Source organism: Rhincodon typus, chromosome 29 (assembly GCF_021869965.1).
Source record: "Rhincodon typus isolate 14 chromosome 29, sRhiTyp1.1, whole genome shotgun sequence".
NCBI lineage: Eukaryota > Metazoa > Chordata > Chondrichthyes > Orectolobiformes > Rhincodontidae > Rhincodon > Rhincodon typus.
In genome coordinates this window covers 15,845,639-15,862,260 of record NC_063360.1, presented here as the reverse complement: position 1 = coordinate 15,862,260, position 16,622 = coordinate 15,845,639, and the positions used below count along the sequence as shown (strand labels likewise).

General features: G+C 40.0%; 1 protein-coding gene across 1 annotated transcript in view; it reads left to right on the top strand.

Moving 5' to 3' along the window:
- The first annotated feature begins 867 nt into the window (after positions 1–867).
- The window catches only part of slc1a6 (solute carrier family 1 member 6), a 28,498-nt gene continuing 12,743 nt past the window's right edge, over positions 868–16,622 (top strand). The window contains exons 1-2 of the mRNA XM_048613986.1: positions 868–907; positions 4,739–5,049. Of these exons, the coding sequence (XP_048469943.1) occupies positions 869–907; positions 4,739–5,049 (350 nt within the window). The 5' untranslated portion in view covers position 868. The remainder of the gene's footprint in view (positions 908–4,738; positions 5,050–16,622) is intronic.

The following is a 16,622-nucleotide window of genomic DNA, read 5'->3' as shown; positions in this document are numbered from 1 at the left end:
GCTGGATTAGTAGATTGTCATGTTTCTCCAGAAAAGCCACAAGTTCTGCTCAATGTGTAAACAATGGCAAATTCCTGCTTTCATGCAAACTCAAGATGACACTAGCAATTTTTCTTTACTTCAGAGTGAAGCAAGTGTACATGATGGACAACAACAATAATTGGATCCCACTACAATGTATCCAAGCAGCAATTGAGAGGCGGCTAAATAAAGGAACAGCCAACAAATTGACTTGTTCCTATTGATAACTTTAGCCAAAAGTAGCAAAATACTGTGGAGACTGAAAATCTGAAATGAACACAAAAAATGCTGGATAAACTCAGCAGGTCTGGCAGCATCTCTACAGAAAGAAACAGAGTTAACATTACAAGTCCGTATGACTCTTCTTCAGATGAAGAAGTCATCCTGGACTCAAAATGTTAACTTTTGTTTCTCTCTCCAAAGATGCTACCAGACCTGCTGAGTTTCTCCAGCATTTTCTGTGTTTGTTGTAGCCAATTTCCAATGATGGAATAGCAAGCTGCTGCAGTGAAACCCTACTTCACACTGTTCATACCAGGCAAACTTCTGGAATTCAGGGCATTCCGTAGAGCAGTAATTTATCAAACACAACTGTTTTTGCTTTTCATCTCCTAATTTTGTGACTCAGATATGTTTTAAAATATTTTACCTAAGACTTGCTAAATGATAGCTTTTGATTGGTTTGATATAACTGCCCAAGGCAGCCTTATATGTCCTACTTTGCTGTTTTATCATTCTCTTAATCCAAAGTGTAGGGCAAAAGCATACATGCCACAGCACAGATTGAAATACAATTGCATAACTCTTGTCACTGTGCTAATTCTCACCCTTTATATTCAACAGGAATATGTTCCCACCCAATCTAGTTGAGGCTTGTTTCAAACAGGTGAGTAGTTACTCAGCAAAGCCTCAATTTTAAGTCTGTTTCTAATTGATACCTAGTCTTTTCAAGAGGAGGGAAACTTCTCTGGCGGCTGGGGTTATTCAAGCTAGTACATCCTTTAAAGTCCTCAAATGTTCCTACGCCACGAGCTGGCAGTTATCCCACTGAGGCTCCAGAAGGCTGCCCAAATCCTTCTAAACAATGGGATCAATCCCACAAAGGAATCAATTACATTCAAAAGATCCTCCACTGGGCACTGACATTTTTAAAAATGTTTTTGTTGAACCTTTTTGCATCCCAAAAATATACCATTAAAAAATATTCAGTAAATTTTTCTTGTTTTCGTTTAGGTTACTTCATCCATCCCTTTGTACTTCACTGTTATATGTAGGAAAATATTATAATTCAGATAGTTATATTTCCCACTGCACATTAGAGTTAATTCACACCTTGATTATTATAATGCCCTCCTGGCTGATTTCACTTTGACTGTGCTTGGTAAATTCCAACTTGTCTAAAATGCTTGTATCTTGTCCCATGTGGAATCATGCTCCTCAGACATCTCAGTTCTCACTGGCCTACATGGCTCCCTGCCTTTCAACATATCCAATGTTAAATAGTTGTCCTTGTATGCAAAACTTTACATGGCCTTGCTCCAGTCTCCCTGATAACTCTTCAAGGTTGACTTTCCATCCTATAGCCTTCAGTCTTATGATCTTGGTCTCCAAAGTGTCCCATCTTACCATTTTGGCTGCAGAGTTTTCCGCTACCTAGGTACTGCTCTCCAAAATTCCTTTCTCTGACCTTTCTGAGTCTATGCCTTGCTTCCTCTCTCCTATCATTTTAATTCTGTGTCAAACTATGCCCTCTGCATTATCAATCAATTCCTACACTTTCCTTCCTTTGGCAAGGAGTAGCACCCCTCTTTTGCTCCCTTGAAAAATCTTTTGTGATTCTAAGTAAAGTGCAGAAAAGTTGTTGCGAAATATTTTCATAATTATATGTCCTCACCTGGAGCCATAAGAATCAGATGTACCTCTCAACTAATTTCCCACAACTTCAGCCATAAGGAGCTGCCTCTAGGACATACTGTCTGAGCCCTAAGAGTCCAACTAGCTTTCCACCCCAGAAAAGAAACCAGTTAAGGGTGTTCCCTTCTTCCCTATAGTCTCAAATGCATTTTTTTTTAGCTAGATTGTAATTTTCCCAGACATTGTAAAAGTCCAAATAAAACTCCTCAGAAAATATTCCTCCACCAAAGGGAATAGCAGTTGGATTTGCCAAACATTTGAAACAGAAGATTAGATGAAACAAATTAAACTTTAAGTAAACACCTAAATTTAATATTATATGAAAGCATGCATTATACGAAGAGTATAAATCACAAAGCTAAATTGATATCTTGAAAATAAAAGATAACTAGGACTTATTTCTAGGAGAGAACCCAATCTTCAATCTTTACTTATTACAAAAACTAGAATTTTAAAAATAAGGCGTTCAAACATCAAGATAGTATTACTTTAATCCCCAAGAGTTTGAGATCTGTAATGTTCAGAAAGAGTCTGAACTGGGAGGTGACTGATACCCATGTCTTTCTGCTGACAAATCTAACCATTCAGATTAAGTTGTGATATTTGCAATGTTTCTTTTGGTGTCATATGATTAAAGGTGGCTTGGCAGACGGTCATTCCATCAATTATAGAAAGTTCCTAATCATTATCCCATATTCTGTGAGAAGGCTTTCCCGTTGTACTTTGGTTGCCTGGTCAATTTCCAAGAACAGTTTTTTTTTATATTTTCTTGAAAAACAAGGTCTAGGCCACAATCATTTTGGTCAATCTGTTTCATGAAGGTATTGTGTCCAATAAATTATTAAGACTCGGTATGTGGGTCCCTTCAGATTGTGGTTTTACCTATCTGGACTGGCATTGTGTTCTAGGATGAGCTGTCATCACAATGATCTGCAGGATAGTGACTTTTAGGTGTGTGTATTTTTTGGGGTTTTTTTTTATTCATTCATGGGATGTGGGCATCACTGGCTGGGCTAGAATTTATTGCCTATCCATAATTGCCCAGAGGGCATTTACGAGTCAACCACATAGCTGTGGGTCTGGAGTCGCATGTGGGCCAGACCCGGTAAGGATGGCAGTTCCTTCGCTAAAGGACATTAGTGAACCAGATGGGTTTTTCCTGACAATCGACAATGGATTCATGGTCATTATGGGACTCTTAATTCCAGACTTTTTTTCTATTGAATTCAAATTCCACCATCTGCGGGATTTGAACCTGGGTCCCCAGAAAATTACTTTGCTCTCTCAATTATTCTTTATCTGTATTCTTTATCAGCAGTTGTTGTGAAGGGAGTTAACCATGTCATACCTTGCCATTTTTATCCTCAAAAAGAATGCAGCTTGCTGTAGGTTTTACTGACAGTAACTTTTAGGTCAGTTTCTTGTAGTCATGCGATATGTTTTTGCCTTTAGTTCCTTCACAGTTGCAGAAGTACTCATAATGATAATTGTTGCAGTCATTGTGGTAGCCGTGTATTAGTACATTCAAAATAGTCCCAACTAAGTAAGGTGATACAGTAGCACCTGATATTATTATTAATGCAATCGTGGGATTTTTACTAATTAAACTCAGAGCAAAAAGACCCTCGGCCTTTAAATAACACATAGGAATGAACATACAGGAATCTAACACATACATTTAAATCCATATCTCTACTATTTGGTATTCAGTATTAACTTAGTTATTTTAATAACTGTCCATGTCTACATCACAGGGAGCATTCACACAGCCACAGTCATAACATGTATATTTGCTGCCTTAAAAATACATCATATTAATTAGTTTGCTGTTCAGACTCCACTAGAGTGTGATGAACAACATCTTAAAATCTAAAGGACATTGCAATTCTCCAGACACTTCTAGAGAGACTTGTTCCAGACCCAGCAGCCTTCAGCTAATGTCAGCACAGCAAGCCATATCATTACCATCAGCATCATCAACTTACCCTCTGAAGAAGCTGTGCCAAACAAAATGAACACACTGCAAAGCATCAGTTATACACATAAGAAGTGCGGGTAGAATATGTGGGCTATTTTTCCTTTAAAGAAACTACCAATAACACATTAGAACAATGTTTGGCAGTGTAAGGAGAACAGAATGCCCTCTGGAACAAGCTGTACACAGACATCTCCTCAATAATGTTACATCCACTGAGATTCAGTGAGACAAGCAAAGGCAAACTGTAACACAGGAAGAAGTGACAACAAAAGCAACAAAGCCAGAGAGGGTCGTAGCAGAGGAGGTGTCACAGTTCAAGCAAGGTTCCAAAATGTTTAGCAAGATATAGAATCAGGACAAAAAATTATTTTCATACTCTCAGGAGACTTTAAAAAAATCAACTTCAGAAATCACCTGAGAAGGTAAGGTATGGCGTTATAGTGAATCTTGTTAAAGAAGAATTGGAAGACTGTTTCCAACCCTCTTTATCATCTGAATGCATTTGTTGATAATGTTCCCAGCTGCCTAATGTACTTTGTGAGTCCATGACACTTGCTCCCATCTTCCATTTCTGAAACTCATTTCCAGAGAGGAGTAATGTTGATTAATTTTACTGATCCGGCATTGGGACTATGGAGGCAAGTTGGGTAAGTGGAATAAAGGTACAGATCAGCCATGATCTAATTGGCTGATAGAATTGGCTTGAGAGTATTGGATGTTCTTTTCCTTTCCCAAGTTCCAAAGTAAGGAAGAGGCAAATGGGGAAAAAGTAGAAGAAATGTAAATCTCTGAATGGTAACACTCATATTATTTTGTCTTTTACAGTACAAGACAAATTATGGCACACGAAAAATCTTGAGACCTACATTATCATCTATCAATTTTACAACCACCACTGAACCACCCATGATAGAAAACATCACTGCAGCATTCAAAAATTTGCAGGAGTTAATGTTTGTTGAGGAGGTTATTCCAGTTGCTGGTTCGTCCAATGCAGTGAATGCGTTGGGTCTTGTTGTCTTCTCCATTGCTTTTGGTCTGGTAATCGGCAATATGAAACAGCAAGGCCAGGCACTGAAGGAGTTTTTTGACTGCCTTAATGAAGCCATCATGAGACTGGTTGCAATTATAATCTGGTATGTTTTAAGGTTGCATTTTTGTTTTTTTAATTAGAATTCTGGGCCATAATTGGTTAGCATCCAACAACAGGTGGGGGATTACAACAGACGAGTTACCCGGGCCTCTTGAGTGGAATGCATGCCACTTGCTGACTATTCATTATGATGCTCTCTAGGTTCAGCCAGAATTTTGTGTGTTGTTCATTGACTTGACGCATTAGCTGGAGACCTGCTATTGTTGGTAAATTGCACTTCTTAAAGCTAGCCTGCACTCTTAAAGGAGCACTGTGGCTGCAGCAGGTGCTGGAGGTCATCCCACAATTAGACCTGACTTGGAAAAAGGAGAAGAAGAGAAAAGGGAAAATAATGCAAACCATGAGAGAATGTTTGGATTCTGCACTGGTAGTCTTGGTAGAGGTGATGTAAATGAAAATGCAGTGGGAACAAGGAACTGCAAAGGTTAATGTCAGGTGTTTCAAGGATTGGTCATAGGATGTTTAATAACCTCACTTGAATGGTCAAAATCAGTGAATGCATCTCCAAACACCATATCCTACCAATTGTATTACTCACCTCAGCTTAAATCGCCACACCCCAGCTCTCAGTTCCCAATCAGGATTTACAATTAACACTGTGTGCTTCACTCCATCCTCACACATTTAATACAGTTGCAATCCTCAACCCACATCTCACAAACTGAACGCACTGTCAGCTACTCAGCCATGGCGGTGATATCACCCACATTGCCCAGTACTCATTGGCATACCTCCCTTTCTTTTACAGGAAAGAATGGCGCAGGAACTTACCAAAGGACACGAAAGCCTGTACATTCTATCTTCCATGGAGTAGATGGTGCTGGTGATGGTCCATTATTGGAAGGGTATTTCTGAGGTCGGGGCCAGAATGGTTATTGAATCCATTGAAGAGGAAGTATATAGGGGATACAGGAGTTTACTGAAGAAGGAAAACAGCAGGCGAAAAGGGGGCACGAGGCAGCTTTGGCTGGGAAGATTAGGTGAATCCAAAAAGAGATTATTTAAGTATATTAAAGGAAAAAGAATAACTAGTGAGAGAATAGGACCCCTCAAGGACCAAAGTGGACACGTACGCATGGACCCACAGGAGATGGGCAAGGTCCTCAATAAATATTTCTCCTCCGCATTTACCGTGGAGAAAGACATGAAGACTTGTGAACTTGGGTGAGTTAGTGGCGATATCTTCGGGACAGTCCACATCACAGTAGAGGAGGGGTTGGAAGTATTAGAATATATGAAGGTTGATAAATCTCCTGGTCCTGACCACATATATGCAAGAACCCTGCAAAAGGCCAGAGAAGAAATTGTGGGGGCCCTGACCAATATATTTGCATCATCATTAGCCATGGGAGAGGTCCTGGAAGACTGGAGGGTAGCAAATGTTCTGCACTTATTCAAGAAGGGCTGCAAAGAAACAGCTGGGAATTATAGACGAGTAAGCTTAACATCTGTGGTAGGTAAATTACTTGAGAAGATTCTGAGGGATAAGATATACATGCATTTAGAAAGACAGGGTTTGATTGGGAGTAGTCAGCGTGGCTTTGTGCATGGGAGATCATACCTCACAAATTTGTTGGAGTTCTTTGATGAAGTGACCAAAAAGGTTGATGAAGGCAGGGTGATAGACGTAGTCTATATGGATTTCAGTAAGGCCTTTGATAAGGTTCTACCTGGTAGGCTGCTCTGGAAGGTTAGATCGCATGGAATCCAGGGAGAGCTGGCAAATTGGATATACAATTGGCTTGATAGTAGGAAGCAGAGAGTAATAGTGGAAGGATGCTTGTCAGACAGGAGGCCTGTGACTAGTGGTATGTCTCAGGAATCGGTGCTAGGCCCATTGCTGTTTGTTATCTATATCAGTGATTTGAATGAGAATGTACAGAGCATGATTAGTAATTTTGCAGATGACACTATAATAGGTGGTATTGTGGATACTGAGGAAAATTATCAGAAATTGCAGCAGGATCTTGATCAGCTAGGGAAGTGGGCCGAAAAGTAGCAAATGGAGTTTAATATAGATAATGTGAGGTGCTGCATTTTGGAAAGTCAAATCAAGATAGGAGTTTCATGGTGAGTGGTAGGGCCGTAAGGAGTGTAGTGGAACAGGGGGACCTTGAAGTTCAGATGCACAATTCTCTGAAAGTGGAGTCATAGGTAAATAGAGCAGTGAAGAAGGCTTTTGGCACACTGGCCTTCATCAGTCAGGGCACTGAGTACAGAAGTTGGGAAGTTATGTTGCAGTTATACAGGACATTGGTGAGGTCACACTGGGAGTGTTGTGTTCAGTTTTGGTCACCTTGCTAAAGGAAGAATGTTATTAAACAGGATAGAGTGCAGAGAAGATTTACAAGGATGTTGCCAGGACTCAAGGCACTGAGTCATAGGGAGAGGTTGGACAAGCTAGGACTTGTTTCTTTAGAGCATAGGAGACTGAGAGGGGATCTTATAGAAATGTACAAGTTCATGAAAGGCATGGATAGGGTGAATGCACTCAGTCTTTTTTCCAGCGTTGAGGAATTGAGGACTAGAGGTCATCAGTTTAAGGTAAGAGGGGAAAGAAAACATGGGAACCTGAAGGGAAACTTTTTTTACACTGAGGGTAGTACGCGTATGGAATGAGCTGCCAGTGGAAGCGGTTGAGGCAGATACATTAACAACATTTAAAAGGCATTTGGACAAATACATGGATAGGAAAGATATAGAAGGATATGGGCCAAGTGCAGGAAAATGGGGTTAATGTGGCTGGACATTTTGGTCGGCATGGACCCGTTTGGGCTGAAGGGCCTGTCTCGGTGCTATAGGACTCTATGACTCTAAGATGAGAGTACCCTCATCCTTAAACCTCTTTCTCACATCCCACTTGCCCCTCGTCCCTATCTCTATTTTAATTTATTAGCTGCAAGAGGCATAAACATGCACTTCTTTACTTCTCCCCACCCATCACCGCAACCAACTGATTGTCTTTTTCTCAGAACAAATGAACTGAAGAACTACAACCTGTTCAGCAAGTGGTGATAGAGCAGGAGGAAGCATAGGAGTACCTTGTTTTCAGACTTACCGCTGCCATTTCAGATACTGACACTGTATGCACTATAGAGAATTGTGGTGGCATCAGCATATGGTGAGACGCCAGGGGGAAAAAATGCATTGTAGGCAGAGCACTGTGAAAGTAGGTGAGCATAGGATCTAGTTTATCAAATAGTAAACTTACACATAAGTTTTGCTCCAATCAGGACTTTGAGGGGGAAGACATAAAGAAACAGACTGACAGGCTGATGAGCATTCACACTGATATACTTGGTGCATTGGGAAACCTGAAATTCTGTGTACTCTATCACTGAGCCAGGAGCAGTTCAGCACCAATGTGGCATGGGGCTTTGCTCAAAGCTTGCAACAACATCTTTTCCAGTATGGACCAGGTAGTGAACTCCACCAGTGTACTCATGGAAGCAAGCATAAAGCAGAGACCGATAACTGAAGTCTCAGCTTCCGTTGCAACATCCACTTCTAAGTGCTGCAGTGGGAATTGAGACTCCATGCACCATGACTCTGGATATTAGTGCTCATAGAGACTTCTGGTGTCACTGTAGTCCAGCAGTTTTCTCCAACCTATTACTCAGATTGCAGAGTGGCAATAGCTCCATGCTGCTGCAATCACTCTGGGTGACATGTTCATCATCCCAACACTGTCACTCTGCCAGTGCCCTTGCTGTTATCTGTCTGCCAGCCAACCCAACATGTAGAGGCCTTCTAAGGACACAGCTCATCAACAGTATATTTCAAGATCATCTCTAGAATCCTGCGCTGAAAATCAGCTGCCTTCAGCAGCATCGCTGCAGTCACTGGGGCAGCACCTTGAGAATCGCTAGGATAGAAAAAGACAGATGGAAGACCAGGCACTAAGCAATGCACAATGGTGATTGGTTTATTCTTGCTTGGGGAACAGCCATTCCCTGGTGCATTTCCCATGGTAATGCCTTGACCAATCCGAATCGACTTACCTGGTTTGAATTTAGACAAAAGCTGGAGATTGAATTGTTCCTTGGTGCAATCTCCATAGCAATGCCTTTACCAATCAGAGTCCAGTTGTTAACCAGTCAGCACCCTCTTCTCATGCAGTATAAATTGTCATTCCCTTTGAAATTTGGTATTCTTGTGATTCTGTCCTGATCACTTCAAGACAAACATTTTGACACCATGTCTCTTTTATCAGTAATACTCATTTATTCTTATTCATAATTTGTATGATTTAATTTATAAATTTGGATTGGAATGTGAGCTTTGGTGATGATGGCAAGTTTGTCCAGCATGAAGGATTCCAAACCTTTTGTCCTGCCAAACGCAGTATTGTAACACTACTATAGAGCAGTAAAGGTAGCAGCGTCATTGCGTCCATACTGCAGTAATCAGCACTATCAAGTATCTTGTGGCTGGATGTCTCCTATTTTCTGTCAGCTGCATTCATGTCTATAGGTCATTAGCCATCAATCATATCAGCAGATAGCCGTTGCTGTAGTGGTTGAAAGCCAACAGTCATAGAATGAATGCATTTTTGACTATGACTAGGATACCAGACACTGTTCTGCACAATGCAATGTGTATGGAACATAGCAGCTGAACATTCAGGAAGTGAAATCCTTTTCCGTTCAGAGATGTAACAGCATTGACTTGAGTGCGTGAGAAGCAATATTCATGACGAGTAATTCGCACACGGTAAATGGCACTATGTGCCCTGCAAAAGTCCACAACACCTGCCAGCTTTCATGCTCACTGTGATTGCTTGGGCCCAATTTTAACTCTGTGCCATGGGTGGGTTTTGATTGGGTTAAAACGGGGCCTGTCCTATGTGGCAAGACAAAATTTGATGAAACCATTTGTCTTCATACAATGACCTTCCCATCTCGTCAGTATACTGCAAACTATAAGGTGTTGTTAATAATTCCAGCAGCAGCTTAGGATGAGGCCAGTCTTTAAACTTCATCACTACAGTCACCTTCACAGGCACAGACAATGTGATTCTTGCCTTGCTTTGAGATTGGAGTTGAGGCTGCAGCAGTTGACAGAGTTCAGTGAGGACCCCCTTAGATATCCCGAACATTGGTAGTCACTGATGTCGAGTTAGTATATTTGTGACCTGAAAACCCCGGGCAGGTGTGTCCTTCTGCTTAGGACCCTGCATCCCATTATCTTCCCCTCTCTTCTAGCAGCTTGTCCTGCTCTGTGTGACCTCTGCTCATTCCCATCGACATGGTCCCATCTTTTTAGCCACTCCTGTCTGGAACAAATAGATTTGTACACAAGCTGTGAAAAAATTATTTCATTTTGAATCAAACACATCTTTCAGACCAGTGAAACTTTTCACACATATGGCAAAACACAAATGTGCAGAATAGCAGCAACAGCTAGAAGAAGTAATCAGCTAATGATTCATAAGTAGTTGATGGTCACTTTGCAGAGAGTTAGTTGGATAGATCTTTTATGCCAATGAATATGTGTGGGAGGTAAGGAGAATGCTGAGCTCCAAAACCGAACTGCATGCTGATTGGTGTCACTACCTTCTGGTTCTGCATGTTACCAATGGGATTTAGATGTGTGGAATAACTCCTTTACTAACAGGGTTTCTGGTGCATTTCATATGAGTTGTGTGTACAATTAATGGGTGCTACCAAGTCCACTTCTGAGCCCCACTGTTTCTGGTAGGTATTGGACCTTTGGAAGTATTAATTTCATTCCTTAAACTAGAGCCGTGTAGCTTGTCATGGTTACAAATTTGCCAGGTAGTTGAAGGAAGGATAATGGGCAAAGCAATTTTCCAGTATTTTGATCCTTACTACTTCTTACATTATTCCCCAGAAGTGATAACAGGAATCTGATTTCTCTGTTCAAATATAGGCAAGTATATGAAAATGAACCAGTTTTAAGTTGCCGGTTTCCAGACTTCAAAACAGTGAAATTATTAGTTCTGCAGACCAACTTGCATTGCTTCGAAGTGCCAAAACAAATTCCTTCCTACTGCATGAAATAGGTATCACAGTGATGCAGCAAATGATTGACTGTGTGGCACATCTGAAATATTGAAATTCCTTTGAGCCCTATATATAAAATGTTTGGGGAGGTGAGGGGAGAATAGAATACAATGGATTTTATTTTTTAATTCACTGGTGGGATGTGGGCATCGCTGGCTGGCCAACATTTTTTGCCCATTCCTAGTTGCCCTTGAGAAGGTGGTGGTGAGCTGCCTTTTTGAACTGCTGCAGTCCATGTGCTGCAGGTTTACCCACAATGCCTTGACAGAGGGAATTCCAGGATTTTGACCCAGCGACAGTGAAGGAACAGTGATATATTTCCAAGTCAGGATGGTGAGTGGTTCGGAGGGGATCTTGCAGATGGTGATGTTCCCATGTATCTGCTGCCCTTGTCCTTCTAGCTGAAGTGGTCATGGGTTTGGGAGGTGCTGTCTAAGGATCTTTGGTAACCAGAGCTATCCCACAACTCCCCACACACATACAAACAGTTCTCCACTAATACAGATCATGGGAAAGACTTGACCACAATTTATCAGATTGACATTTCAAAATATGAATGGTAGGTATGTCCATCATGAAGTTTTGATGCAAGCAATGCTGTGCAATCCAGAAAGTGGCTCAGGCAGTTCTTTGACCTATGTCTGCTGGGATTTTAATAACCAAATAAGCCTCGAATTCCCTTCCTGAAGTTCTATATTCTTCCCCACAAACACTGAAACTGATCCTTATAACATCACCATTCTCTGACATCTACGCATTAAGTATTTACATAAGCAGATGTTAGGTTCGCACAAATGTGGTGTCCCTCAGAGGCTGAAGATGAAATGTGTGCCAGGATGATGTGAGAGAGGCTCTCTACTCACAACTTTACCCAGTTGGACTATGTTAGTGAACATCTGGACATTTACTTTTGCATCAAAACAAAGCTTGCACTCAAACAGTGCTCAGTGATAGCTCAACAGGAAGAAACAACTGAATTTAAAGAAAAAACACAGATCAACAAAATGTCTTGGACAAAATATATCATGGGTGGAACAATAGTAGATGAAATTAAACAGGAATGAGTAATAATACTGGACATCGAAAAATTTAGAGAACAGAGATAAGGTTAGGAAAAAGCAATTGCCAAAACTATTCTGGTTATAATTAGACAGTTAAGAATAGAATTAATGGTCTAATGGAGCAAGTCAATGGAGGAGTGTTGAAAAAGAGTACAATTATTGACTATCAAATTCTACAGAGGGATTAAGAAGGAATAAAATCATCACAAATAATGTAGTTTGTGATTTTGAATGGGAATATTTGATGTTGAGCTATGGGAGGGATGGAAGTTGGATTCAAGATCTATAAACAGTGAAAAGTAGGGTGATTTATTCATGAACTTTGGAGAAGAAAAGAAGGGATGTAATTTTATTGGTGCAGACAGAAGAGACCGGCAAATATTTTCAGTGAGTTCAGTGATACCAATAGTCTTTAGATGATTGAATACTATGCTTGAATGAGAATTAGCTTTTTAACATGTTAGCTAGCATGAGGATCAGGTAGGGAAGTTCAGTGGTCAGCAGTTTAATGGGAAAGAAAATAGTTAATGATGCATAACAAAGGAAAACCCCAGTGACGAAGAAGGATTCTAGGAAAGGGGACCACGGTTAACTAAAGAAGTTAAGGATAGAATTAAATTGAGAGAAAAACATACAATGTGACAAAGGTTAGCGATAAATCAAAAAGCTTGGGAATGTTTTTAAAGCTAACAAAAGATGACCAAAAGAATACTAAAGTGGGAGAAAATAAACTATGAAATTAAAATATCAAGTAATATAAAGTAAGGTAGTAAGGGCTTATTTAAATGCATAAAAAAGAGAGAGGCCAAAGTGAACATAGACCCACTAGAGAATGAGGCTGGAGAAATAATATTAAGGTACCAGGAAATAGCAGGGTAAATAAATTCTTTGCATTGGTCTTCATGGTACAGGACAGTAATGGTATTCTAAAAATACTTGAGGAAGGGCAGAATATGGGGAGGAAATAAATACCATATCGTGAGAGAAAAAGTCCAAATTAGACTAATGGGGCTAAAGGCCAATAGACTTAACAGGATGCATCATTGAATATAAAAGGAAGTAGCCACAGAGGTAGTGGATGCACTGGTAGTAATCTTTCAAGAATCCTTAGATTCTGGAAAAGTCCCTTATGATTGAATAACTGCCAATGAAACATCTTTGTTCAAAAGGGCAATTAGCTTAACATCTGTCACTGGGAAAATATTAGAGTCTATTACAAAGGATGTAATAGCAGAGCATTTATAAATGTACAACATTATCAGCAATTGCTTCATGAAGAGGTATCATGCCTGATAAATGTATTAGAATTCTTTGAGGAGGTAACAAGCATAGATAAAGGGGAACCAGTAATACGTTTGGATTTCCAAAAGGCATTTGATAAGATATTGCACATATGACTTCTCAATAAGATAAAAGCCCATGGTATTGGGGTAATACAGACTCATAGATGTTCACAGCACAGAAGTTAACAAAGATCTGACTACACTAATCTCATTTTCCAGCTTTTGTCCCTATCCCTGGAGGCTATGGCAATGCAAGTGAATATCTAAGTATTACTTAAATGTTATGAGAGTTTCTGACTGAACCACCCTTTCAAGGAGTGAATTCAAGAGTCTCACCAGCCTTTTAGTGAAAAGATTTCTCCTCAATTCTCCTCTCAGGTTGCTATATCTTACCTTAGTAAGATATAATGCCCCTTGGTAATTGATCTCTTTACTGTGGGAAAAGTGCCTTCGTACCCAACCTGTTGTGCCCCTCATAATCCTGCATATCCCCATCAGATCCACTCAACTGTCATTACTTCAAGGAACACAAGCCCAGCCTATCCAATCCTTCCTCAGAGCTCAGAGCCTCCAGCCCACACATCATCCTAGTAAACTTCCTCTGCATCCTTTCAAATGTAATAACACCTTTCCTTAATGTGGTAACCAGAATTGCACGCAGTACTCCAGCTGTGACCTAACCAACATTTTATATAGCATATCCTTCTTGATCTTGTATTCTACACCTCAGATAATAAAGTCAAGTAGGAAACTGTTGCTGTACAAGTCACTAAATAGACCATACCTAGAATAATGGGGAGAGTTTTGGTCCCCTTATCTAAGGAAAGATATATTGGCATTGCAGACATCCCAAACAGGTTTTTAGGCTGATTCTGGACGTGGAGAGACTTTCTTATGAGAAGTAGTTGAGTAGGTTGTACTGTACTCATTGGAGTTTGGAAAAATGGGTGACAACCTTATTGAAACACATAAGATTCTTATGGGGCTTGACAAGACGGATGTAGGAGGCTGTTTCCCTTTGTGGAAGAGTGTAGGACCAGGGGGCAAAATCTCAGAGTAAGAGATTGTCTTTTGAAGTCAGAGATAAGAAGGAATTTCTTTTCTCAGAGATTAGTGAATCAAGGCTTATTGGGAAAAGCAGGAAAGTGGATTTGAGGATTATCAGATCAGCCACAACTTCATTAAATAGCAGAGCAGACTCAATGGACGAAATGGTCCTACGTCTTATGGTTTGAATGGGCTGCATTTGAGACATCATGCATTTTTCCCCTCAAGAAAATTATGGGGTTGCAGAGATGTCAACACAGTGAAGTATGTGCACATGATGTTTCCAGCTCCCTTCATTCTAGATTCTCTGAGAGGTTAGGACTTGAGAGCCTCGTGTCTTTGATAATTATCAATCAGCTCCTACAGACTTGCAATCTGTCTGTTAGCATTAATTAATTTCTGATAAACTGGAGTATGCCTAATAAAAGATTGCAGATTACATTTTCCATTGTTCTGCATCAGTTAATTTCTAATATGTCTGATACTTTATCCTTAGATATATTAGACTGCAGTTTATGATAAAACTAACGTAGATCCTTTCAGAGGCCACTTAGAAAATTCAGATCAATGGAAGACCAGTTAGCTTCTCCATCCAAAAATCACCGTATAAGTGATGTTCATGGACTTTTCATCCCCACCATCTACTGATCTCCTACTTCAGAGAAGATTAGTTTCTTTCGTCTATTTTTCCTGTTTGAAAAAGTGAAGTTTGTTGAGTATTCCTATGACCCTCAACCAAATTAGCTGTTTTTAAATGTGTCAATTTAAACTGAAACCATCAACACTTTTTCTGAATCTGATGGTGGTATAAAGTTTTTGTAATCTACAACCTTGCTGAGGGCTTCCAGATTTTATTCTTGTTGTCTGGTCCTGTACTGTGCGCACTTTCGGTCACCACTCTATAGGAGGGATGTGATTGCATTAGAGAGGGTGGTGAGGAGATTCATCAAGATGTTGCCTGGGTTGGAACAAATCAGCAAAGAAAAGAGCCTAGATAAGCTGTTGTTGTTTTCTTTAGAGCAGAGAAGGTTGAGGGGGGATCTGTTAGAGACGTACAAAGTAATGATGGGCATAGAGAGGGGAGATAAGGAGAAACCTTTGCCCTTGGTACAGTTTTAAGGTAGGGAGCAGGTTTTTTGAAGGGGATTTTAGGAAGAGGGTGGTGGATATCTGGATCTCAGTGCCTAAAAGAATAGTGAAGACAATAATCCTAACGATATTTAAGAAGTATTTAGATGAGCGCTTGAAATGTCATAGCTTATGAAAGCTATAGGTCAAGTGCTGAAGCATGGGATAAGAGTAGATAGATTCTTGATGATCGGCACAGACACAATGGCCCGAAGGGCCTTTATTCTTGTGGTAAAGCGCTATGACTAACAATTGGACAAGATGAATAGCATATTCATGATGAGCTCATCTTTCATCATTTTTGAAGAGCTGTATCAAGTCTTTCCTCCATCTTTACTTTAGTGGAAATTAATGACTATAACCATTCTTAAAGGGCTGACAGAGTCTTTTGTGAAGTTAAAAATCCAGTTTAAGTCATATTTAGCCTTTATTTATAGCACAAAAAAATGAAAAAAATATGCAAAGTGGAAGTGAAGCTGAAAAGCAGCAGTAAATTTGGAGAAAATCATTTTTTATTTTAAACAGCTCCAAGTCACAAGAAGCAGACGATGAATGAGGCATAGTTAAACACAATGACAACTCCTAATTATTTACATAGTTTTCACAGACACCACTTTCATGGCCTTAATGGCAGTTCCAAAGATTCTGGCAAGCATCTGCTCACAGCAGTTGCATTAAACTCTGTTTGCCAAGTTTAGTTTCCTGGAATCTAGTCTGAAAAACATTCTCTATGTATCAAATAAGCCAGCTAGTTCACAGAAGATGCAAGAAGCAGTGGTCAAGTTCAGAGAGCAATGAACGTCTATAATCCAGAGTGAGGTATTCAACTATGCCAAATTGGAGGGGGAAGTTAAAATTGCTCAGTTTTTTTTATATGCAAACATCCTAATAGTTACAAAGCCAATGTTTCTTAAAAGCTTTCTGTGTCTGGTGACACATTAAACAGTTGAAGCACATGCTTATGTTTGTTTTCAAACCTTGTTTATTCTGGAACTGGTTGCCAAGGACTGT